Consider the following 26,707-nt stretch of genomic DNA (forward strand, 5'->3'; position numbering starts at 1 on the left):
CATTTTTTCATAAAGCACCAGCCCAAAATGTATTTCAGAAAAATGCAGAGAGGTGTGTTTGTGGGTTATTTGTTTGGAATTTTTTTTCCTTCATTTTAGCAGAAAAGGGAAAGGAGGAGAAATTTTACACTGTAAATACTTCTGGGAAAGGGAGAAGAAGAGAGGATTTATTTATTCAGTGGAAGTGAAAACTAATTTAAACCATGGTACATTTGTTATACAGTTCTGAAATGCAATTCATTAATTAGGAAGTCCTCTCTTATTCAGGTTAGCCAGTACACATTTGCAATGTGCAGTTACAGAGAAAAGAAGTCTGAGCCTCAAGAACTGATGCAACTGGAAGGATACACTGTGGATTACACAGCTCCTCACACAGGTACTGTCCATTATTTTGAAGTAGCACAATTTATTTGTTTAAAATAGCTGTTTCAATTTGCTCATTTTGATCTAGCAGCAAAAACCCCCAAGGTTCTTTGGCAGAAAAAAATCTCAAGATTCTTTGGCCATTATTCCACTAGGACATTCTGATGTGAAAAATCGTGCTTTTAGAAATTAGCTTGTTTTAAGACTAATGAAAAATAGACTTTACACTAAAGTTTCCTGAAACATTTTAAGATCACATATAATACAAGGAGAAAATTGTGAATTGTAGTTAGTCTTCCCCTTTTCTCTGCTAGGTGGTGGTGGCATGTGGCAGTATACTGTGAAGTATATTAATAAATAATATAGAAAAGAAGACAAATTATGACAATGCCTGTAAAAGACAAGTTACTCATAGTAATCAAAAATAAATTTGGAGATACCAGAAAAATCTGCCCAAGTTAATATTAAAGTAGAAGAGGGAAATCACCTGCAGAGAGAAAAAATTCTGCCTATGCAGTGGAGGGTTACGAAATTAGGAGAATTCTGAGACATTAAAGATTGATCTTTGAAAATGTTGTGTCAATGTTTAGAATAATTGAGAAGGCAAAAAATGCTCAGGAGGTATTTGGAAAAGTGAAACAATTCTGTATAAAGAAATCCCAGCACAGCCATGTTGACTGTTGTGTCCTGTTCTTGTTACGTGCTCTCAGAAAAAAACACTGAAATGAGAAAAAGGACTAAGGAGGAGCAGCACTGATAAAGGATATGGAGCTGTCTCTGTTCAATAAGAGATAAAGTTGACAGGGACTTCCAGCTAATAAAATAATACCAGGAAGGAGAATATGTTTTAAAAAAAGCAAAATAGCAAATGTCAGAAAGATGAATAAGAAATAAGTTGGAGCTGAAATTAAAGTGGAGTCATGTAAATATTTTCTCCTGTGATTTCTGTATTTATTCTACTTGTGTTACTTCTGTGTATTACCATTTGATCCTTACAGCTCTAGATTTATCTTATTTCTAGGTCATCAATACCAATGAAATGTTTTAGCACACCCCTCCACACACACACATACTCTGAGTAAAACCAGTAATGTAAGAAACATTGATGGTGATTGAGAAGTAACTTGTATTTATCAAGATTACCTTCTGATTTACTGCTTCAGGTCTTCAGGGTGGTCGGATGTTTTTCAACGCTGTTAAAGAGGGTGATACTGTGATATTTGCCAGTGATGATGAGCAGGATAGAATACTCTGGGTTCAAGCTATGTACAGAGCCACAGGTCAATCCTACAAGCCTGTTCCTGCAAGTCAAGCTCAGAAGATGAATCTTAAGGGAGGCAATGCCAACACAGATATATCCCCACTTTGTAAGTTGGCTTTTCTTTTCTTTTGTGGCTTTGGTTTTGGTTTTTTGCTGGTAAAATATGTAGCAGTTCCCTCAATGAAGTTTAATTAAGCAGAACTTATTCACTAGGCAAATGTGTCTAGGCATTCATTGTTAGCCAGAAGCTCTTTAACTCAGATTATTATTAACAACAAGGGAAATCCTGACTTGCAGGTCATTATTTTTATTATAATCCATGAAAATACAGCAATTAGCTTCATATTCCTTACAATTGACCCATATATTACCATGGAGACGGTGTTTGGTTTGCATTATATTTTTCATTAGCCAGCCAGTCTAGTGCTGAATAGAAAAGCATCAATCTATTCTCACAATTTTTATAGATTTAGGTCAGCTCTATCATACATTGTACGTATTAGCTACCAAAAAATTGCTGTGCACACATTGCAGTACATTGTGAGTTGAAAGGCCATAGGTGGGCTCCTGGATTTTTTTGGCACATACTGTAATATTAAATTACATATAAAAATTCTTTCAATTAGTCAGATTTAAATTTTCATCACCTTTCCTTGAGGAAAGTATGGTTTCAGAGAAATCGAGGTAGATAGCATATATTAAACATATTTTAAATATTCATATTATCTCTTTAGAACTATTCTGTCATGTAGATATCTGCACAAAGGAAGCTTTTTTTTATATTGTTTTGGAGGCTGAGTGCAATACAATGACCTTTTGTAGTAGCCATCAAATTTCTGGATCATTGATTATTATACAATAATCCTTCATTATGATATACCTGTACATGCCCAGTGATAGAAGGGTGACATGTTTTAGACTAAACTTGGTTTAGTGTCTGAAGTCTGTAGCAGGTTGATCCAAACCCATTCTCTTGCCTCGGTCCTGCTATCACTCAGTCTCACAAACTTCTGTTTATCCTGTCATCTTATATCAGTTTGCTTTTAGAAAACAGTAAAATGTGCTTGTTAAACTCAGTAATATTTATCTGGTATCCTGAGGAGCTCTCAATGTCATTGAGCTTTTCAATGTCAAGATTATTGAAAAAAGTTTCATCTCACAAAAGCACTGACATCTGTTTTTCATCTCAAACAATTTGGAAGGGCATTAATCTGAAACACTTTGTGAAGTAATCTTTCATTGTGGGGCCACTCAGGTGAAGTGGGATGGGAGTTACATTGCAAAAGCAAAGGTGGGCAACAGCCAAGAAGTGCTTCTGCTCACCTTCTCCCAGTTCCCTGGATATGTGCCCAGTGGTGGGAGTTCGCTGTGTTCCTGCCTGCTGTCCCTACTTCATGTGCATCAATTAGAAAGTACAAAAGAAGTGATCACTGACAGCAGTGGCCAAGGACCTGCTCCTGGTTTTGGATGCAGTGTTTACCTGGAAGTGAAACTAGAAAACTCTCATCACAGGGCAATGAAAATTATAGAAAGAAAAAAGTGTGAAAAACAATCACAGGTTTGGATATACTGAAACTGTGTTTTCAGAGATAAAATTACTGATAATGTTAAAGAATTAAACAGCAAGATTGTCACGTCTTGATATTATTTTAGACATTATTTTAGAGGTACTACAGTTCTTAGGTGGAAACCACAGAAAAAGTAAGCATTATTTTAAAAATGTTTTAGGGGAAGCTCAAAAGCCTAAACTATCATGTATTTTTCTGTCATGCTTATGTATCTGCTTACACAAACTCATATGACTGAACTGTATATAAAGCAAAATTCTGTGTTTAAATTATTATTTTCCTTTGGGTTTAATATACTTCAATGCTGATATTTTGTAATAATTCACAAAGTCATTCATAACTTATAATAATTCATAAATTTCTTTGCAACAGAGTAATTTGTGGAATTTAATTTAATTTGATATTTAGAACCATTGCTTGACTGATTTGTGTAATACCTCAGTTATCTCTACATGAGGAAATTTTTTTATTTAGTCTCTTATACATGAGGTAGAAATGGGCATAATCAAATTAATCCATTTTTAAGAAACTTCAAAAACTGGAGTTTTCAGATATAACCTTAAATAATTTTCTAAGAGTCCTACTTCCTTTAAATATGTACTGTGCTGAATTTCTTGAGGCACAGTTTTACTCCTAAGAAGACTCTATAGCTGACCTTTTGTCACATTTAAATAGATTCAGTTTCACAAGAAGTTCATTTTCTTTTCCCCTAGAAAAATGTTTACATGAAGCTAAGTGTCTTTTATTTTTAATCAAGATTGATAACAGCACGTACTTGAGAGCTGGCATATATATTAAATTAAATTCATTTCCAATTTTTTCTTCGCTACTATGGTACATTTTTAGTGTTAGGAAATACAGTTTTGAACAGATTATTTGTCAGTTACTATTTTTATGATTTCTAGTTTCCTATTGATGTAAAATTTAAGCATTTCCAGCCAATAGAAGATCACATTGTTTTAGTTGCTGTAGTATATCAGACAATGGCATCTCCACCTACAGAAAGCAGAAAACCAGCTTGGGCTTTGAGAAGCAAATGTCAATTAACAACATTCAAACCTCAAAAGTCTGCCCCCATTTTCTTTATCCTCTAAGATGAAAAATCAGCTCACCCTGATAAAATGTTCCAAAAGAATTTTCCATAACTTGGAGAAAATTAAATATCTTTAAACTGCAGGATGTAGAAAAGTTGACTTGAGGAGAAATGTTTCAATATTTTTCTGTATTGTGCTTAAAAAATATCTTCTTTCATCCTGAAATTTTCTTGAGGGTTATGAAAAACATCTGAAAGTGGTATTTAACAGAATCAAACTACTGTTGTACTTGTCCAACTTCTAAAATGTAAACTGGTCAATTTTTTCATCTCTAAGTAATTTGGTATTGCAGTGTTGTGGTATTAGGTGACTCCAAAACAAAAGTGAAGACAGGCTAATGTCAGCAGTGATCAAGAAAAGGAGACTGACCTTCAGATCCACTGTTCTGCATGAGCATGTTGAATGAAAGAATAGAATCTTTAAGGATGCATGACTATAGAATAGCCAGAAGTTTCCCAAGGACATGAATGTTTCAGGGAAAGCACCAATGAAAAGCAGATTAATTTGAATCACATAAAGGTTCAGGAAGTGATCCTGTTTTTAATGAGCAATGTATGAGGAGATACATTCATACAGTTGAAAAGGCTGCTGGAGTGCTTAGCTCTGCTAATAACTTGTTCATAACCCAGGAGTTAAAAGCAGCACATGAGGGGATTGTCATGTCTTAATGAAGAAATACAAAGCCAAACATCATTCTGAACCTACACCCGCATAGAGTTCAGAGGGGCAAAGAATTGGAAGAGACAATCTCTTGCAATTAATTACATTTTTAGAAACAAACATGTCAAAGGTATTTTTATTTGACATAGTTTTCTCAGCTTTATGTCCACCATACCCTTTTAGTAACTCCATCCTCCCTGCATGTTTCCCTGTTCCCCTTCTGTACATTTCCTGCTTGCCTCCAACCATCCCTGTCTTTCTTTTAGAAAGAAAATGCTTACACCAGCCTCCACCAGCTTAGGCAGCCAGTAAGTCACCTGTGTGCCCTCTTCTGTACTAGTCAGGAACACGTAAAAGCTATCTACAATCCTCTTCAAGTCTGCCCTTCAACAAAATACTGCCAGTCAGTCAGCATGGTATCCCCAGCCCAACAGTCAGACCAGCTGCTTTCTCATTCTCTGCCACTTTCTCTGCAGAAGTTATTTCATGGCCTGATACCTAAATTATAAAGTTCTGGGGTCATAGATTGTCTCTTTGGCCTGTGTAGTACTTTGGAGTCCTGGTCAATGATCAGGAGTCAAAATGTTCCCAGTGTAAGGTGTCACCATCTGTCTGGAGTGGCACTTGAAGGAATGTAATGCATGTCTTACCACTGTCTTTTCCCACCAGTTCCAGCCCCTTCTGGAACAGAGTCATAGTTCTTACCCTACCAGTCCTAGTCTTTTAAAATCTTTTTAATCCCTGCAATACTAGATTGCTTGTCTCGACATTCTCTTCTTTCCTGCTTGCCTGAGCTAGTTCAAATTGCTTTTACAATGCTTAAAATCAAGCAGAGATGTTACTGAGAGGCACAAAAAGGATTAGGTCACCACTCAGCAAGGCCAGTACCTGTAGTTCACCCTAGCAGAGAGCAGATGATGCAAGAAATGTGTATTTGCTTCTAGGCTGGAGCGGGGCAGAGATGTTGTACAGGGATGCTAGAACCACCTGAGAGTGCACCATAAACATGGAAATCTTGGTAGTCTTAATTCAGTCAACTCTGCATGAGCTGAGTCACTGAGGATGTGATGATTTTAAAGCCTTTGCAGCTGGACTGAAATTTTAAGTTTCTTGCAAAGTTGGCATAAGGCATACTTAGAATGCTGTTCTGCCCTAATGAATACCTCTGTCTAAAACACCCAAAGAATGTGCTGAAACTTCTCTAATAACCTTTGTTAGTTTTTAACACTGCTTGAAAATATATTTATTTGTCCTATCTTGATAAAAAAAAAGGGATAGTTTCCAAAAGATGAAATACACAACCTGAAACAGGCAGTGCAACATAGCACCAGTGATTTTGAGTTAAAGGCAGCATGGAAAGCATGGCAAGAAATTTGATTAAAAAGAGAAGAAAAACTAATTGTGAAAAAGCAAAAAAAAAAAAAAAATATTACTGCTTCAATGCTCTCTCCAAATATCTTCCCAATATTTTCCAAGATTGAGAAAGTGTATTGAAAAATGAATTTGTATTTTTTCTTTATGACAATATAGCTCCTTATGTGCCTTTTGCATTTGCGTGTTGTTTGAACAAGTCATCTAAAGCTCATTTATGTAAGAATTTGAAAAAAGCAATCACTGTAACAATTTTTAAAGTAGAATCTTGAGTAAATTTTTAGTCACAGTCATATACTGTATACAAATTCCTTATGATCCTTGCTCAAATTCTTTATTTTTTTTTTAATTCATTTTTGTTTCAAAATATTTGCCAGTTATCTTGTTTGTACATCATAGCAATAAACAAAAATGTAATGTATTACACTAGATCTATTTTTCTGTTATTTCCTGCCTGCCTACAGCTGGCAAAGGTAAGTTTTTAGTTGTTTTTCTGTTGCTTAAAAATATTTGGTAACAGATCTTCTGTCACTGTTTGACAATGTTATTTTTGCTACTTGATTCACTCAAAAAGATGATCACTCATGGATCTTTCTTTTAGAATTAAATCTAGCAAATATTTTATACTTTTAAATCAATACTTTTGCCCAGAATATGTAATAGGAAATTCTGCTTTCACAAGCTGTATTGTGTTCAATAGGACACATTATGGTCACCTGGATACTGTCTCAGTGTGCTGGATCTGTTTCATTTGCAACATCCAATCTCTTGATTTGAAAATACTTAAATTACTTGTGCTTACACCTTCTCTCTTAAAAAGGGGGATTTTTTTTTTAATATTGATGTGGTTAACCAGAGGAAAAAAACAGAGAAAAAACCCAGAATGTTATTTTAAGAATGATTCAGCTCTGTATAATTTTCTAAATGATGGCAAACAGAAATATTAGTACTTCTTTTTTGTTATATGTCTTACTATGAAAAATGTTTCTAGTATATGATAAACCTGATATAAGAAGGAAAACTTACAAGAAATGCTGAAATCAGTCACTTGCACATTAAATATAATGGATTTGAAAAGAATTTTATCTGTGTTTGGACATTTTGGAAGCTACAGATAACTTCATATGTTGTTCAGTACTTTTGGTAATGGAGTTACGTTGATGTCAGTTGTTTATCTTTGAATTAATGTGTTTAAAAGCAGTTAAATTGCACTAATTAAGAGAGAGCAATTCCTGTACCTATGTCAAAAATACGAGCTAGGTTTGCCATTAATGATAGGCTAGTCTAATGCTCATTGAAATACTGCTAATCTCTGTAATAACATATGCTACAGATATTTCAAGCATTTAAAATACATGCTGCAGCTTCTCTGGGGTGATGGTCTCATACCTTACACCATCGACATATTGTCATACTGTTTATTTGCTACATCCACCTTGGTGAAATCTGTCACATGGATGTGACTCTTGCTTTGACAATGCAAAGCCAAGTGATATGAATTAGTTTCTGCATCTTTCTAGGATTTGATGTTGCAGATCCTTCAGCTTGAATTAAATAATTCTCCCATCCACAAATACAGCTGAAAGTTGGACTTGACACGGATCAATATGATCTGGGGCTAAATTTCTAAATGTGACTGATTATGTTAGCATCATGCCCACAGATCAATATTGAGTTTTATTATGAACCTGACTCTATAATTGGGTTTAATCAATAAACTTTTGTCTCCTTTCTTTAGAAATTTTAGATTTCTACTATGCAGGTTTTCAAAATTGCATTTAGGATACACTTAGATCTCTACTTTTCTGGTAACGAATATAAAAAGACCTAGGTTTGAATTTAAAGGAACAAAGAGCTAAGACCCTATTGAAAGGGGAAGTCAATTTTTAAGTTGATAGGACTGTTCACCCCAGTACAGTCTATAGAATCCAAGACAGCTAATGTGCTAATACGTAACTAGTCCTTTTGGGCACTGTAAGGCTTTTTCTGTCCATACTAGATAGATAATTCACATTGAAGACTTTGACAAAACATAACATTAATGAAAGCAATCACTAGAGCTTCTCCTTTGATAAACCCGCGGGGTTTAAAGGCGTTGAAAAATGCAATCTGTGAAGAACAATAAATTTGGGCCTTTGATTGAAGTGCCATTTGGGATGGTATGCTTTCTCAATGTATTTACACAAAAATGCTGCTCCCTTTTTCAGTACACTTTGCTGGAAGGTTGAAGGAGCTCTTTGCCATTACTACATTAAGGTTTGTCTCATTAAAAGCCGAGTACAAAAAGAAGGCTGGAAATGACCTAGCTCAAGCCAGTGTGTTCATTTCTGCTCCAGTTTGCCATTTGAGAAGTAGGCTTCAAGCCATGATGAATATTTCTATTAAGTGGTACTTTGAACTGCAGTAAAGATGCTCTTTCTTTTCTGAAGAAATAAATGCATAAACCTGTTTGGGGTTCTTTTGGTTTTTTTCATTTTCTTTTCCTTTTTATTTTAATATTTTGTGGTTATTTTGCTGAAATTAGAAAGAAAGCCTTGCAAACCCAGGAAATTACAGACTATTTTTCATCTCTACTCATAAAATTGTTTTTAAATTAAAACATTTGCAGAGCCCACTAGAAAACAAAGCTTTAATACTTTTTTCATGTACTATGTTGTGTTTTCTGTCAGCCTTTCTAAATTTTGGTTTATCTGTCAGTGGGTAGCAATTTTTTTCTTCATTGTTACGCTCTGTAAATTGGTGTGATTGATAGAAAAATAATTCAGTAATATTATTTTCAAATTAAAAGATCAAGAATCTATAATAATTCACCTGCAAGCACCCCTCTACATGAGTTATTTTTTTGAGGTACTTTCAAGAAAGCTTAGATGTTGAGACTTATATGGCATGCATGCACTGGTGTTTGTAAGTGTGAGCACACACTCACATGTATTGTTCTGCACATTTTTTCTTTGTATAACAGATACAGACCGTGGCCAGAAACATGGCATGGATGAGTTTATTTCTGCTAATCCCTGCAAATTTGACCATGCTTCCCTCTTTAGACTGCTTCAGAGACAGACCTTGGATCACAGATTGAATGACTCCTATTCTTGTTTGGTGAGTACTGGCTGGGAGATAGATGTAAAGAAGTGAGAAATAGTTGTTACCAAGTAGTCCTTTCTTCCTCGTTCATTCAACAGCTGCAGTTGTAGGTGGAATAAAGGGTCCAATCGATTGGTTTTAAATTTGAAAATTGCATACTTGCAAGCGGCTGCTGTGCCACTCAATAGAAAGCAAAGAGACACAAACTGTCTTCAATTTTATCAGCTGAAATTTATCATGTCCTCTAGGGAGGTTGGAATAAAAACCAGAAAGTTTTGACAGTAGCAAGAACTCCTGTGGTAGAATTTACTGATGCCTGTACAGGTATTTTAAGGTCCAAATGTAGTTGCCTCAGCTCAGACATTTTCACCTGTCTTATAAGTCTTCATTCCACTCCAGTGTGAAGGAAAAACACCCAAGAATGGGGGCAGACCCATAAGCAATATAGAAAGGTGGGCATATATGGGTTACCTGGACTGCAAGTAACGAAGGAGAGTATAATCATTCAACAAAAGCAAATAGAATGTGACCTCTGTATCAAAATTTATGTTTTCCACATTCAAATACCATCATTACCTTCATAAAAGGCAAGATGTTTGCTGCAATTTCCTTTTTGTACAATCCTTTTCTGCTCTGTGCTTTGTGAACTGGTTGAGGATGGGGCTGCTTCAGGTTCTGTTTTTATTAGGGAAGAAAACCAGCAACAATCTCATGGAAGTTCATCAGATTATACACACTTGTTAAACAGCATTGTATGGGGCAGACCTTGTAAATTCCTGAGGCTTTATTTTTCACCTGATATTATGCCTGAAATAGTGATCTCTCACTAAGAATCTAAAACGCCTCACAGCACATAATTTTTTTTTTTTCACTTTAATGTCCCAACAGCAACAAAAAGATAATGGGGATTTTTACTTATTTTTTCCATTGTTCTGACTAGTCTTGTGATACAAAGATAATAATTGGAATTTTTAAGATTGTTTGCAGTTGTTAAAAAGGGGAAAAATATTATTTGATGACAGTTGCCTCTCCTTTAAAAATACTGACAGATACATATGTATAGAAAAGTTAAAGGACTCATTTTCTGTCTGTGGGTTGCACACTGTATCAAAGAGGCCTGAAGGTACATCTGTACAAAGTAATTGGCACTCAAAGAGAAAATGGTTAGCTTTCTACCAGCGCATTGGGGTCAAACTCTTTTTTATAATAATAATATAGTAAGACACTTAATATAACCTTGAAATCAGGAACTTTTAGAAGAGGTTAGGTGAAATGCACAGTGCTATAGCAACCACAAAGCAGATGTATTTCTTACCTTTCTTTTTAAATTCAGCTTTAAGTAAGTGGAATTGGTGATATTTTTTTTAATTGCATATTTAACTACATTTTTTTATTTTTAAAAAATTGGGAATGTCAAGATACAACAGAATACATGGACATGTAAATGTGATTTCTCTTTTCTCTAACAGCTCATTTCCCATAATCTTTTAGAAACAATTCATCCCTTATTTCAACAAATACAGTGTAAGCACACATATGACTTGTAAAAAAAAATTAAAGCATCGGAATTAATATTACTCAAAGTTCTGTTTTTTAAAAATTAATCTGTTAATTATTATGTAACCTAAATTTCTTCAATTCTGCATTCTTCTTGGAATAGGGAGAGTGTAGAGGGGGTGGGGGATTTGGGGTTTTGGGGTTTTTTTCAATTATAAAATTAAAAATATGTGGTTATTTAATACCAGTCCTTTGTAGGACATGGTTACATGTTTGAGAGATTTGTGCATGATGTGGGATTGAACAAGGGCAAGGAAAGCACACATTTTTATGAAAAGCAACCACACAAACAGATCTTTTAAGAGGGACTGAAGTTAAATTAATGAGTTCTTTAAAATGTTGTATTCTTATCACAATTATATCTTATAAGAATGAGCAGAAATTCTAATAGTTTTCTTTTGTGCTGCTAGGCAATGATATGCAACATTTTGTTGTGTTTTCCGTAAAAACATAGGGAGAGATCGGTGACAATGACAACATATTGGGAGAATATAGATCACAATGTCCACTGTTGATTATATCTAGGGCTAACACACATATTATTGCAAAAATACAGTTAAAATACCTTTTCTTTCTTCTTTCAGTAGAATACTATATTTTGTATCAAACTCTGTGTAAGCTGTATGAGGCATTGCAGCATGGTCAGATATTGGATTAGCATGCTGAGCACTGTTCTGCCTTCTAAAGCTAAGTGTTCTCTAGAAAGAGATGGAGCTCCTTAAAGGCAGTGGAAACGATGATTTCAAGGAAATTAATTAGGAGTAAAAATTATTAAATATTAAATACCATTGAGGCGTTCCTGTTTGCAGATACTATGTTCAATTGAAGAGTTTGGGGGAAATATAAAGCTTGAATCCATGTCTCAAACAAGTATTTTAGTGAAGGTAAAACACAGATTTTTTAAAACTGATGTGAATATATTTTCAAGTTTTGTTCAGTAGTATTTCTGCTGATATGTTGTACAAATATTACCCATCAGATCTTGAGGAAGTATTCACAAGCATTAGGGGAATACTGTTCTTCAGCTGCTATATTTATGTTAATAAATTCTTTATTTTGCAAGAAAAAGATCATTTTGCTTATCCAAGTTATTTGTATATTTGAGTTCAGATATTCTTCAATCTCTCTTAACCATTTGATGAGATGGAATGATGAGAGATGATGAGAGGGAAATATCACCATAATCAAAACAAGAACAAAGAAAAATGCTTGCATAGAACAGCTGTGCAGTATTTGCAGTTTTCCAAGGTTTATGTTTTTCTCCATGCTGCTTTTGGAAGCTCACTCTGCTGTTTCTTATCATATTTCTGCATCAAGACTCAATGATATTTTTTACACTCTGGATTCACTCAAGAATGTTTTTATCATGTGAAGGAGTCTGTACTTTGCTCATGTTTTGTCAGGGTTAAGCTGTTCTGATCAAGACTCTGACAAGAAATCTCTCAGTAAGCTTGAGAATATCTAATAATTATTTAAGGTCAAACCTTACTCAGGTGACTTTTAACAAACTACCTAGCTTTGCATCTCTTTACTAGTAAAAGTTGTTTTAAAGTTGTTAGAAGTGTATGCATGTTACATGGGTAAAGAGTTGAATTGTGGTAAGAATATTAAAGTTGCAGCCACAGAGAACTGACTATCCAGAAACTGTGCTTTAATGTCCATGTTAATGTCCTTCAGCATTTCCCAGATTTTTGTTTTTATCTTGTAATTGATTGCTAAAACAAAATAAATTATTGTAAACTGTTAGTTTATTTTAGGTTTTGATATATAACTTAATCTGTAGACTTTGGATGTATTAGCATGTTTTTTGTAAACAAGGTATTTCACAGTAGTGGAATCTCATAAATGCAAATAGTTTCCTGACATTTAATCCTTTCAGTAAGAGGGCTATTGTGGGACCTAGCTTTCAGTGCCATCAGCATTAGTCAGATGGAAATCTTTCTAATATAAAAAGTTTGTGTAATGGGCATAAAAATCTCTGTTTCCATTCTTTGTCTGATTTAAGGCTGAGAGTGGGAAAATAAATCTCAAACTGTGGTGTGTTTTTTTGCCTTTCAGGGCTGGTTTAGCCCGGGTCAGGTCTTCGTGCTGGATGAATACTGCGCTCGCTACGGGGTGAGAGGCTGCCACCGCCATCTCTGCTACCTGGATGAGCTGATTGAATATTCAGAAAATGGCTCTGTCATCGATCCCACCTTGCTCCACTACAGCTTTGCATTTTGTGCTTCTCATGTTCATGGTAACAGGTAATTTCATGATATCTTTTTTAACCCATAGTATTTAAATGCGTAGTCTGAATAAAAGTATTTAAAGGCTCTTACATTCACCGAGTAGGGAACTGGACACAACAGAAATCAGTTCTTGAAAGTTTCTTCAGGGGTACTGGAGGTTCCATACAAATTACTGTTAAAAGAAATCTCCTTTTAGCATGTCTTATTGCAATATATTTTCAAGATAAAAAACTGCTAAAAGGGTAGTCTTCTTCATTCTGCATTTATACTGTGGTACTAAATGGTGTTTTCAGTAAATATTTTGAACAATTATGCAGTTTAAGGGAAAATTTTACTTTTTCTGCAGTCTGTAGCTTGGCAACTAATCATACTATACTGTGTTCTTCTGTCTGTGCTATCACAGAGAGAAATAACATATATTGAGAATTAGCTGTAAGCCCCAGCTAGGAAGAGCTAGGACACTTCTGGAGTCCTTTCCACTAGACAGGTAGACTACTTCAGGAGCTTTTGGCCACAGTGATTGTCTTGGAATGATATCTTCGTTCCACTTGCAAGTGAAAGACTTAGGGAAAAAAAAAAAGTTGTTGCTTTGCTATTTTTGCACATTCTTTAAAAGGAGCACTGCTTCATCTATGTCTTATTCCAGACTGTGAGAGGACAAGCTCTGCTGCTGGAGAATGCCAGTTGCAGATCAGATCATTGGGTAGCTCAGGTCAGGAGAGACCACAGTTCTCTAGCCAAACCTCCTGCATGAAGCAGGGTCAGATATGAGGTCAGACCAGGCTGCTCAGGGCTTTTTCCAGTCAGGACTTTGCCCTGTTTGAAGCTGTCTAATTTGAGTGTAGTGAGATCGATTGGCTGCTGGCTATAGCCCAGTACACCCAGAGGGCTGTCAAAGAGGCCACCCCAACACCTCCCATTCTCCAGGCTGAGCCAGCCCAGCTCCCTCAGCCTCACCTCAGAGCACGTGCTCGGGTGTCTGACCATCACAGTGGCAATTCAATCAACTTGCTCCCTGTCTTCTTTGTATTTGAGTGGGAAGTGGGGCAGGCAATCTATCAAATTATAGGAGAACATGCATTTTTGTCTATTTTGTGCACTAGAGCTGGAGACTCCTGTATGGAATGTGTTTAAGAAGTCCAAAAATAGAGAGGAGAAACCAAATAGATCCTCCCAACTGATCCAGTCCTGCCACTAGGGGAAAAAAATCACAGTCCCAAAAGGAAATTACTCTCAGGAAGTCTCCAAACTGAATCTTGATTAGCATTGGAAGAAAGATTTCTGTCCAAGATGTGTGCTTATGTTGCTTTGCTACCAGTCAGCTACAGAGGCTGTTTCATTTGTCCTCAAGCCAGAGAAGAAGAGCTAATCCTTAGGAAGGATATTGTTTCCTTCACTGGCTCAGACAAAGCCTCATCTGGAGTTGGGGATTTGTGACCTGAGCGAATTCATAGTGGTAGGCTAACAATATATAATACATGATAATAATATCCAAAATTGAAATGTTTTTGAATGTGCTTGAAATGCTGTCAAGAATCTTAACGTTCATACCAGTAAGTTAGGAGATTTCTGGCTTTTATTTGGTAACCTATTCTCTGTAAAAGCCTGCTTCTTCGTCAGTCCCTCAAGAACCTGACACATTCGTATTTCCTATTGAGTCCAAGTCTTTGTTGTTTCTCTCCTTTTTATTATTGGATTCAACCTAAGAAGACAAACATATGTGATAATTGCTCAAACTTATTTCAAGAATCCAAAAGAAAGGTAGATACATTTCTTTTTATTTGATAATTCGAGTGAAGGACAACCATGCACGCAGTGCATGAAAATACCTCAGAGTGCACATCATTTACACAGTGGTAAGCACTCTGTATTCTGTCTATTCCTACAGCACAGATATTTTCTGAATAGCATTATGAGTGTTTTAGGAATAAAAGAAGTGTTGAACAGAGAGGGTCTGACTAGAACTGAGATATTGTAAAAAGGAAGAAAAAAGAAACATGAAGAAAGGAAAAAAGTAAGTCAAGGACAGAGGCAGACACACTCACTGAGAATGACAGACACAGATATACGGGCACATAATATACCCACTCATTCATTTACTGCAGCACTAAGAAATAGTAAAAGCTAAAAGAGAATTTCACAGACAATGCACGACAGGCCAAAGTTCTAGGCTGGTCCCTGGCGTTACACATTTTTGTTTTGTGAGTCAGTCTGGGAATCAAAAAGACCACAGAACAAAGGGCTTTATACTCTGGCCATGATGTATTTAATTTATATGTCACCTTTGCTTCACAGAGGGATCTTAGACCCTCCCCAAGCCTGAGAAAGATCATCAAAATTGATCTTGAAGTCAGGTGATGGAGGGACATGTAGAAACACTGCTTCATCTGTAGTTCATATTGTCCATTTCTTTTATGTATGAATTTTAAAATAACAGGCAATCTAGTGACATCACTCAAACAATCAGATACAAGTTCCTCTCACCTTTGTTTCTCGTGAGGAGAATCTAAATCTGAATCAGCTTTGGCTCTTTCCACCCTTCAAAATCCTTCCAACATGTTTTTGAACCTTCAGGTGTCCCCTGTGCTGTTTTGCTGCACAGTGGGATGTGAAACATGTTTCATGCTGCAGGCTGTAATCTTGCAGATTTTAACACAGTACTGTGGGTTTATTTCCAGACACCTGGAGTACACATGTAGAAGTTTTGTTGTTGTAGAGCTCCAGGGACATTTGGAGCACAGATGAGACCTGAGCTCCAGAGCAGGCCATATGCAGCAGACCTTGTCTCCTGATCTCAGGACTAGAGCTGTCTCCAACTTCTTTTCATTCTTTCCTGAGATGAAGATACAGAGAACAACTTCTGCCAGATTTATCAAGCATACTTGTATTTTGTGTGTCTTATGCCAGTGTTGTTGGTTTAGGAGCAGAAATGTTTACTCAGGGTCAAACACAATGTGCTGAGTCCTAGACTGAGAAATTCAAAGCTTATTTGTTCTTTTCCTTTCCCGTTTGTTAGTCCATTACAACTGGGCTAACAAACTGCTCATGTAGAAAAGGTATTTCTGCTTTTGTAGATGATACTCTTAAGACATTCTCTTCCTAAATAACCAACAAGGAAAATATTTCACTAAAAAAATAGCTGTGCTGTGTTTTAACAAATATACATCCTTTGTTTTGAGTCAACTAATTTATTTTCTTCTGTAAATAAAATCATCTTTCATTGTCTGTACTTCTGATGCTATGTGGATTTACTGTGCCATCTCCTTTGGCTTCTAATCACCACGATTTTCTTTTGAAATTTTCCATGGTCATTCACATGAAATATTCTATATAGTCCTCATCAATATAGTTCACTTTTTGCTTTGCACTTATGCATAAATTTTTTGCTGGTGAAAGTGAAATGGGCAGAACAGAGAACCATAGGACATTCCTGAATGATGGCATTTCAGTCTAAACAGGCCAGGTAGGAGCTATTGTTTTCTTCCCCATCGTGTTCACTCTTGTCTACTTTTCATGCTGTGACTTCTATTTAGTCCCCCTTGTCTGAAATGAATGCTGGTGGGTATCACATGAAGTGTGAAGTGACTTCTTTCCACCTGCTGAGTTACAGACTGAATTGAAAAATTCAAAATTCAAGCATATTCCCTTGTTATAACTTTTCTTATTCAAAAAGATATCGGATGAAATGGAAGTTCAGATATGAGAAGTGAATGTGAAAGTAAGGCTACAAAAATCAGTATGTAACTGAAGATGAATAGGTTGGGAGTTTTTGTCTTAATTGCAAAAGCTTCAGCCCAGGTGTGTTTCTATAGAAGAACAGTCATATTGAGTCAGGGTTCTTCTAAGCCAGTCTGTCTCCAGCATTGACCTGCTTGCAGTAAAAGAAGAGCAAGCATGTGCAAAATTTCCTCTTTGCAGCTCAGAATATGCCCTGTTTGGTAACCTGGAGTGAGCCTTTATTTCAGATACTTGTCCATTGCACCCCTGAACCCTTTTCACCCTCAACACCTCTGGCAGCAAGTTCCACAACTCAGCGTCCTCTTGCTTGAAGAACTATTGCTTTGAACTTGACTCCTACACATCTCATTTCATGCTCTGCTGCTATTGGAGAGGTAAAGGAGAAAAAAGAAAAATCCTATTCTGTCTCTTTGCTATTTAAAATTCAAGAAGTAGAAGTGAAAAATACAATGATTGCACTGGATGGAAGTTTTCTTCTAGTTGCTTATCCTTTTCTGGTGTTTCCCAGTGTTGATTTGCTCCTTTTACTGGTACTGAACAGGGACAATTTCATGGAATTATCCATCAAAAAACCAGGATCTCCATTCTGAATAACAACTCTGGTTTCCTTACATTGTTTGTCATTGTTTTCTGTTGCATTGCTACCTGATTTCATGGGGTCTTTATGAAATTCCACACTGTGCTACATAGCTAACATTAAAATTACATTTTCTGTCACCTCAGTTCTCAGCTGTTAGCCAGGTAATTTCTAAATACTGTAAAATAGCTCAAGTCTCAGCACAAATCTCTGCAAATTTTAGAAGGTATGATACCATATCTTCACAGCAGATACTCACCTCTCTCATTTTAGTGGTAAATATAGAGAGCTTTTACTCAGATGCTGTTTAATTGCCTTTAAAGCCTTTGATTAGGGACTGTCAAAAGAGCTTTGGAAATCCAGGTATTTCATAGGAGTCAGGTCACACTCATCCACCTGTTTCCAATCCTTTCAGACAATTCCAAGGTCAGAAGGTAAGATTTCTCTGTCTTATGGCTTCAAAGCCACACAGACTTGACAATAGGTAATATTTAACCAAATTTCCTTACTTTTATCCTGAAATATCCTTATGTTGTAGTTCCTTCTGATGTTCTGGGATGCATGTAATATTTACTGGTCTGCATTTCCCTTGGCTGCTGGGAGACTTTTTCTGATATTTATCCTCCCATTCTGATTCTGATCTCCCATTGCCCAGAAGTTCTTGATGAGAACTTTCACATACCTGCAGGCCATTCAGGTTGCCAGGTGGTCCTGGCAATTTACTGCTGTCTGTTCTTTCTCATTTGTTCCATAAAGGGGTTTTTTTAGTTGCTTTCATTTTTAAAACATATTATGCTGAAAATGAAGAGTCCTTTTGCTATGGACAAAGAAGGGTTCCAGCATAGAAGTCTTCTTTATAATGACTTACTTCATAATAATGCACCAGGACAAAAAAATAATTTTCTATTTCTGCAGTAGCCTTGCCCTCTCTGAAAGCTACTTTAAGGTCCTTGTCATCATTTGGCAATGTAGACACTCTGATAGGCTTCTTGCTTTGGTTATGCTTGGAGGAAATAAAGTAGAATAAAGGGTTTCACTTCACAAGAGAAGTGAAACTATGGAAACTTTGGAGAGGGCTATGCATTCATATATTTCCTTTCATATTTTGTGTTTTGTGGTAAGAAATGTTATTGCAATCTTACACTTTGTGTCAAATCATAAAAGAATGCTCAGAGAAATCATCCCTTTTAAATGTGGGACAAGAAAATTCATGAAAATAAAGGAAATAGTATCATTACATTGTTCCATCTCTTCTTATTTTTTTTCTGGAGCTTCTGAATAGGTGTTTTCTTCCCTGAATAACTTAACTTCAAAGTAAGGTTGTCTATATCTTGATAGGCTCTCCTTTGTTTTGTGTTGTTGGAATATGACTTAAAATAAAATTCCAGATCTTAAGTCAGTAGTTTCACAACTTATCTGTGCATGGTCACCATCTGACATGAAATATTTTGTCCAGCTGATCTCTTCCCAAGAGTGTTATGTTTATATACGCTCAGCTTTATTTATAAAATATTTGAATACCATGTAGACTGTTTCTTAGATGGTTTTCCAAAAAAAAAAAAAAGTTGCTAACATGATTTAGTGGAACAGTTTGGTTTTAAGGACTTGAAAATGCTTCCTCTTTCTGCTGTGTTGCTTATCCACTCTCAATCCTACATGTTCTGTCTGTGTTGTAATTACAGCAGGTGCAAGGTCCACTTCTACTGGTTTTTATTGGCAATTGGACCTTCTGCTTTAATCCTAGATGTGTTCCAAGGCTGTCCAGCTGCTGGAGGAAGGAGCCTGAGTTCCCTTACAGTGTGGATCTTTTAGGGAAGTGTGTAGCATCAGTCTGCTAGTCTCTCTCATGCTTGGTACAGCATCTAGAGATGCCACAAGAGTCTGTTGTTTTTGCAGTTGTTCTCATTTTTCTGTCAATCATTTCTAGTGAAAATGGTGAGAGTGGATTTCTGATACTTAAACCCCTGGTTTTGTTCAGAAGTCATTTGGTATCAGTCACTATTTGGCCAGAACAATGGAATGAGAAAATTACCTTTTAGGACTGATATGCTATGTGAGTTTGTGCTGCTAAAGGAGAAGCAGTATTCTCTCAATAAAAAACCATCTCTCTTCTTCCAAGTGAATATAATCTTTCTTTTTTTTCTGAGGCTTGTTGGGCAGTGTTGAGAATAGAAATTTTTCACTAGGCCCTGTGTTAAGCATCTTGCATCATCCAGTTCATCCTTCTTTTTTGGACGCTGATCATGTCCAAGATATATGAAGCACAGAGGAAGGCTTACCACCCCTAAACATTTTGCAGTATTTTGTTAATAATTTCAACTAATTACTGCCTTTACATAACCCTATATGTTGGTTAAAATGACATTATATTAATACATACTCTGCTTTTCAGTAGAAAATACAACTGCGTAAAAGATTATTAAAATCAACCCGATGTATGATCCTAATCTTTTTTAGTGACCTTCAAAATTGGTCTTTTTCATTTCATTGTAAAAAGAAGGGCATGAGCTGCAAGCAGATGTCAGAACAGCCTGAGAACTGCATACAGCAGAAGGCTCTATTATGCCAGTGTAATGTCAGAAATATTCGAAGAATAGTTAATATAAACAAGAAAATGCTCAGTCTTGGAGTGTCTGCTGGTTAAGCAGTGTTTGAATGCCATTCAGTAATGCACTGTCTTCTTTTTCTGTGATAAAAAGACATCTGCTCTGTCCTTTATAAGCTGATAGTGGAAATCAGCATTCTTACATTTCTGTAACATAAACCATGGACTCTAAAAAAGCCTAAATAGAGCTGCATTTTAAGGGAAATTTGTGTATTTAAGTTCTTGAATATAAAGTCCTATAAAGAGGCAATGAAAAATCTACACCAAAGTCTAAAAAAATTTAATCTTCGGTTTTCTAAGAAACAAGGAGTCAAACAAGCAGTTTATCTTGCTAATTTGAAACTTGTCACTCTGCTTTCATTTGTTTGTACATCCTGCTGGATATAAAAATGTGCTTTCAGAAAGCACTGAAGTCTTTTAAAACAATTTGTTTCTAGAAGAAAGGATGCCTTCTAAGTTTGGTTTTGTTTTCTCTATGTCCTTGAAACGTAGTTTATTCCAGAAATGTCTTAAAGACCTTAGCTGAAGTTTTGGGTTTTTTTTAAAATTTTGTTTTTCATAATAATTTCCCATCTTGCTCTAGCAAGATGTCAAATTCTTTTTGGTCACCCTTACTGTTCATACCTGTGTGTATGTTAGAATATCAAACTGGACATTACTTTCCTCATACTCTTTTTTTTTTTTCATGACACACCAAAGGGATGGTCTTTGTTTTTAATGAGGAAGTCACGTTGAAAATACTTTTATAATTTTTAAAACATGCAAAGATGCAAAAAAGCACCAGTATCAATGATGTTCCAGTGGAAGAAAGTCAGGCATGTTCAGTTAGTATTTCCAAGGCTGTCTTAACAAAGCAGCCTTGCATAAGGTAACAGTTCTCTCTCTGAGAGGCCACTAGGAGAAGCTGTTCCCAAAGTTGAGGGCTGGAAACAATCCACAGCCGACCCAGTTTCCATTTCTAACTCTTGTTGGAACAGGAATACAGTTTTATTTTACCTGTTGTAGGTCTTCAAAATAATTTAATCCTACAATTCATCAAGTGACCTCTGCAAATTATTGCCGGTTTTAAGACCTCTAGAGATCAAAATAATTCTAGATGATGCTCCAAGCCTAAAAGGATTATATAATGTGAGGAAAAACAGTCCATTGCAACAGGAAAACCAAAATCCACTGCCTAATCCGTCAGCTTCTCTAGAGTAACTGCTGTCAGGACAACAATCTTGCAAGATTTTTGCACTAAAAAATAAGTGTTAAAATTCTGGTCAACCTTCACTTTTGGTTCATTATTTAAGTGGTTCATGGTTAAACAGCTGCTTTCCACCTGAATTTACTAGCTCTAGTTCATGAGATATTTATTTCAAATCTCTTCTGATATTTAAGTCTGAGTGAATTAAGCAATTTGACTTGTGACCAGAGACGACATTATTTCTGTGCCAGTCAGACTGTGATCTAAGCAGGTAAGACAAGCCAATCCAAATCCAATTGACAGTCCTCAAAAAATGGTAAACTAATATAAGTGAGAGAGAGAAGGCTACTCAGGTTTTGACTGTTCACTGTTTCACCTAGTTCTCTAATTCTAAAAATTGTTGTGAACAATAAGGAGGAAAAAGAGTTTGGAGGAAAGGAAAATTCACTCTCCATTACCTTCCTGAGAAGATAATGTTAAAATGAAAACTCTTCTTAAGACAGTCCATCACTTTTCTTGGCTGAGTTCTTGTAGGAGAGTTCCCAGGCTGCAATATCAAACTTAGTACTAGTTTTGAATTGAAAAAAAAATCAAGTCCATAACATTTGAAACAGCAGGAAAGACACATTTGTTGTTGCTTTTAATTGCAAAATAGTTCTGGCATAGTTTGTGGATGGCCTAAATCTTTGAAGACTAAATGACTGTGTGGGTCTGATTTTCCTTGCAGGCACAGTAATCATAAGTAAAAGGAACCAGATCAAAACAATGCTATGTATTTTATTCAGTCTTCAAAGTAAATAAAGAAAAAATATCCATAAGATTGAATGAGTGGAAGTATTGAAATATTTATCTATTTTTAATATTTCAGCTTATCTCAGAAACAGTTTCTTTTTTTCCATTGATTCTTTTCTAATCAGTAGTTGGTATATATTTCCTAAAGTAGAAGAATTATCACCAGCATGATATGTCTCAGGACTGTGTTGAAAAAATGCATTTTTATATTATTGTTGCAATGAAGATTGCAAGAAGAAGAGACAAAATTGTGGTTTAGACTTTGTGCTATTTTCTAAATTCAAGAGATGAATTTTTCAGTGCCATAGGTGGTTGCTTTCCAAAACCTTTTTGTGTACTCCTCTTTCTGGGATGTCTGCTTCTATGCAAACATATATTTAGCAGTTCTGAAAATTTTAGTTATTGTCAACAAGGTTCCTTCTGACAACAAACTCAGTGAAGTGACAGGTCCCTGGTACATGGTGATCCCAGCCTTAGTGCAGGGTGACAGATATGACATCCTACTGGCTCACCTTTTTCACTTACTGTTTTTTGGACCCCTAGGTCTTTCCTGACATATATATGACATGCCTCAGCGAGGCTTAATATGACAGAACTATTTACTTTATCAGTCCAGAGCACAATCTCTCCTGACAATGAAATCAGACAGTGCAATTTACTTAAATTTGAGCTCATTCCATTTGTCAGAAGGCTGAGGTGAAGTATCCTGGCATCCATCAACAGAGAGAAGATATAAGTTTTTTGCTCTTTCACATCAAATTTATACAATGGTGCATTGATGTGCCTCACTACTCCCATCCCCACCATATCTGATTTTTTATTGTTGTCTTCACAATAATTTAAGGAAATCAGGCATTCTTTCCACCTTGACTTGACAGGTCACAAATATAAGTGATTTAAATGGTGAGAGGTGAGAATTGTTTATGTCGTGACCAGGTAGCAGCTTATCCCTTCTAGGTTTAAGTATAGTGCAGAAAGTTAAAGTAACAGTTTAGGGAAAAGATGCTCATAGAATCCTAGAATGATTCTTGGAACATTCAGAATGTTCCAAAAAAAAGTTATCTTTCTTTATGTCATGTTACTATAATTTTCTCAGTTCTAGAAACACTGAGATAGTTTTTTAGGCTCTGGAGAAGGTACAGGACAGAGCCACACATAATGTTATGTTCAGAAACTATGGTGAAAAGCAGCAGCTGATTTGATACCTTGGAGCTGGAAGTTAAGAAAGTAACAGGAACATTTCAGATACTTCTTTTTAAAGTATGCTGTATGTGGAGAAGTTGTGACTGCATGGCAAAAGTAATATTTGGGAACTATATATTTAATTTTTGTCATAATTTAAATAAAAATACATTAGTAAAACTTTTAGGCTAAGACTTTAGTTGAAGTATATGTTTAACATACTAAATATAGGCTTATTTTTAATTATTGTGACTTAAATTTGATGTTTAAAAAATGCCAGTGCTTTTAGTTGCATCTTTAATGCTGCACCTATGTGGAAGTCTTGATCACATGATGCTATTTGTCAGTACAGGATGGGGAATCAAACTCTGTCCTCACTATGCAGGATTCCTCGGTGCTGCCTGCTGTGGCTTTTCTCACTGTAGTTTCCCTCCCACCTTAACTTTAAAACAACTTCTAGCTGTATTGTGCCTCTAGGAAAATAAACAGAAGATTCAAGGAGATGAAATTTAACAAGATTTCAGTAGACCTCTCTAGTCTGACCATAGTACTAATTTTCTTGAGAAAAGATACTGTCATTTGAAAGGATTTGGGAGAATTATATGCTAACTTATGTTCATATTGAGGTGATGTAGAAATTTAGAAATTTAGGGCTTGAATTCAAAAGTTCAACTCAAAAGAGAAATTCTTTTTCTAGCCTGTTCTTTAGCTATATTCACAAGTAACTGTTTATCCTTGGAGGCAATGAGAGAGAGGAAAGGGGAGTAAACACTCATGTTAAATGAAAACTTTAGAAATAAAGAGCATTGTCCAAAGGCAAACCAGCATGAAGAGATATCAATGGTTATTAAACATTTAATATTACAGGCCAGATGGAATTGGAACGGTATCTGTGGAAGAGAAAGAAAGGTTTGAGGAAATTAAGGACAGACTTTCCTCCCTTTTGGAAAACCAAATAAGCCATTTCAGGTGAGTGTGTAATTCATTCAATTAATACTACATTTTTTCTGGAAGAGTTTTCTCATGGTGTTTAATTTTGGTCTTGAACAAGTGGAGTGAAAATAAAATGGTCTTCTTGCAAAGGAATACCTTAAATATAGAATAATTTATTTACACAAGGTTGTACTTGAAATTTATTTGTGTAATATGTGAATTGATAGATATGATAGAAAAGATTGTGCAAGAATACAGGCCTTGATTTTGTTGATTTTTTCAAAGCTCAAGTTTTGTGTAACTCTAACCAAGAAAATGGTCTGAATGAAAGTGACTGTGCCATAACTATTTTTCAATTACTATGGATCAAGAAAATCATTTGAGTAGAGAACATCTTTAATAGATGGCAGCTAAAACTTTTCTTGATGTCTAATGTAATTTTCTTGGTTTCATGATATACTAATCTTTCTTAAGTTAAGGATCACCATGCTCAATAAGGAGTTTGTCACATGAAGGACTGTCAGTTCCAGCAGAAGGCGTTTAGAGAAGGAGTATGAGAAACAGAGGAAACATGGGATTTCCTGCTGTTTTGCAGCAATTGATGGTGTATGAAACTTAGTCCAAAAATTGCAGATAGACCACCAAACCTGTTACTTTGTCCCACTAAGCCAACCTATCAGCCACTGTTTTGTCATTCTAATCCTTTCAGACTATATGTATAGATTTTTCTTGTCTCTGTCTCACATCATAACAACCAGTTCCACAGTTGAAATAGTTCTTTTGTTTGGCAGGGTTGACTGTGAGTCTGTTGAATGCCTCTCTGGTTTGATGAGGTAAATATCTGGTATTCAGTGGTATCATAGGTCATTGGAGATTTTTTTGAGCATAGAGGACATGGCAGCCTTCACTTGGGACTTCATATCCATATTAAACTAAAGAGAGCTAGAGCTCTCCTTGGAGAGTATTCCTTTCAGGGAAAAACAGCAATCTTTCCTTTCCTCTTTCCTCCCATCTACAGGAACAAAGAGCTCTTGCAAGAGAAGTGATACAGAGTGCTCCCCACCTTCAGGCCTTCACACGCCTGAGACTAATTAGAAAAATCTATAATAGTCTAAATGATCTTTTGAGTTGGAAAAAAAAAAATCCCCATCATGTCTGCTAACCTACACATTAGAGTTATGTTGATGTGCTTGGGCTGCAGCAGTGACCATAGAACCTTTCTGCTTCAGTCTTGGTGGATTTTGACCAAATTTAAAGAGCATTACAAATTCCTCCTTGAGAGCAATTAAATGTGCTATTCAAATATGAATGACTTCATCCTTCAGAGGACTCTAAGGTTTGCCTTAAAATACATTTTAATCAATACAGACAAACTGTGCTCTGCCAGGTGAGGAGTAATTACTATTTCTTACTGTGAACAGATATTAGAAATAAAATAATAGGTGAAATGTCTGGATTTAAATGATACTGGCATAATACTGAAAGAAAGAAAGAAAAAAAATAGTGCCTTAGAATCTGAATTTATAAAACACATAAAGTCACAATGTAGGGCATCCTGAGAAAGCCTTGGAAGTAATATTTTAAATAAAACCTTGACTCAAGACATGTATAATGATCACCGCTGTTGATTAACAAAGATTAACCTGGCTGTCAGATTGCTTTCTCAGGAAAACGTGCTATTAAAACAGCTCCATATTTCAGTCCTTCAAACTTGTTATGAGAACTGTGAAATGCTGAATATTTGGAAAAATGCATTCAACAGTGAGGATTTATGTAGAGTGTAGGCTGAATTTCTCTCTTTGGCCCTGCTGTCCTTGAATGCCCTGTATTCCATCAGGAACCTCCCAGGCTGGTTTCTTGTTTCCACTGTCCTTTCTACTGTCAGTTTGGCCATCCATGCTGTTCATTTGTTACATTTCCTAGAACATTTCAGAGGCTTTCATGCCTTCCATGCTCAGATAAGTTTTATTATTTTTAAACACCAGATTCTCTATGCTAACCTCTTTATCTTCCTCATGGAATCACAGAGAGGGTGTCAGATTGTGTGCTACCACTTTGGTTTTTTAATTGTGGCATGCATTTGGCTCCTCCTTTTTTGAATTTTACCTCAGGCTGTCTGTAGGTTTCTTGCTTTTTTTGATTGTATCTTTTCCTTTTGTTTTTCAAGTTCTTCATTTTCTTCCTAGATCCCATTCTTGAAATTGTATATACATTTACTAAATGGACATGTACTGAATTTTTTGGCCTGTTCTCTTTTGCTACATTATTAAATTGTATTGTCTTGTGATTATTACTACAGAGCATCTCTTCTGCTCTGCACCTCTCAGACTATGTCCTCTTCACATTTGAGACTGAATCCAGAATAAGATGCTTTTTTGTGGGTCTTAAATTAGCTGTTCAAGGAAGCAATTCAAACCTGTGTCCCAAAATATTGTCATTATATTTTGTCCTAATGAGATATCAGTCAGGTGTATATGCCTAGAGTTGAAATCTGGAATTTGCAAG

General features: G+C 35.8%; 1 protein-coding gene across 3 annotated transcripts in view; it reads left to right on the top strand.

The window, feature by feature from the left end:
• CADPS2 (calcium dependent secretion activator 2) overlaps nt 1-26,707 on the top strand; it is a 282,539-nt gene that overhangs the window by 180,383 nt on the left and 75,449 nt on the right. For all 3 annotated transcript variants that reach the window (XM_030238173.2, XM_050969712.1, XM_050969713.1), the window contains exons 10-14: nt 268-376; nt 1,527-1,730; nt 9,280-9,416; nt 13,017-13,204; nt 24,137-24,238. In XM_030238173.2, coding sequence (XP_030094033.1) covers nt 268-376; nt 1,527-1,730; nt 9,280-9,416; nt 13,017-13,204; nt 24,137-24,238 — 740 coding nt within the window. The remainder of the gene's footprint in view (nt 1-267; nt 377-1,526; nt 1,731-9,279; nt 9,417-13,016; nt 13,205-24,136; nt 24,239-26,707) is intronic.

The sequence above is a fragment of the Serinus canaria genome, chromosome 1A (assembly GCF_022539315.1).
Source record: "Serinus canaria isolate serCan28SL12 chromosome 1A, serCan2020, whole genome shotgun sequence".
NCBI lineage: Eukaryota > Metazoa > Chordata > Aves > Passeriformes > Fringillidae > Serinus > Serinus canaria.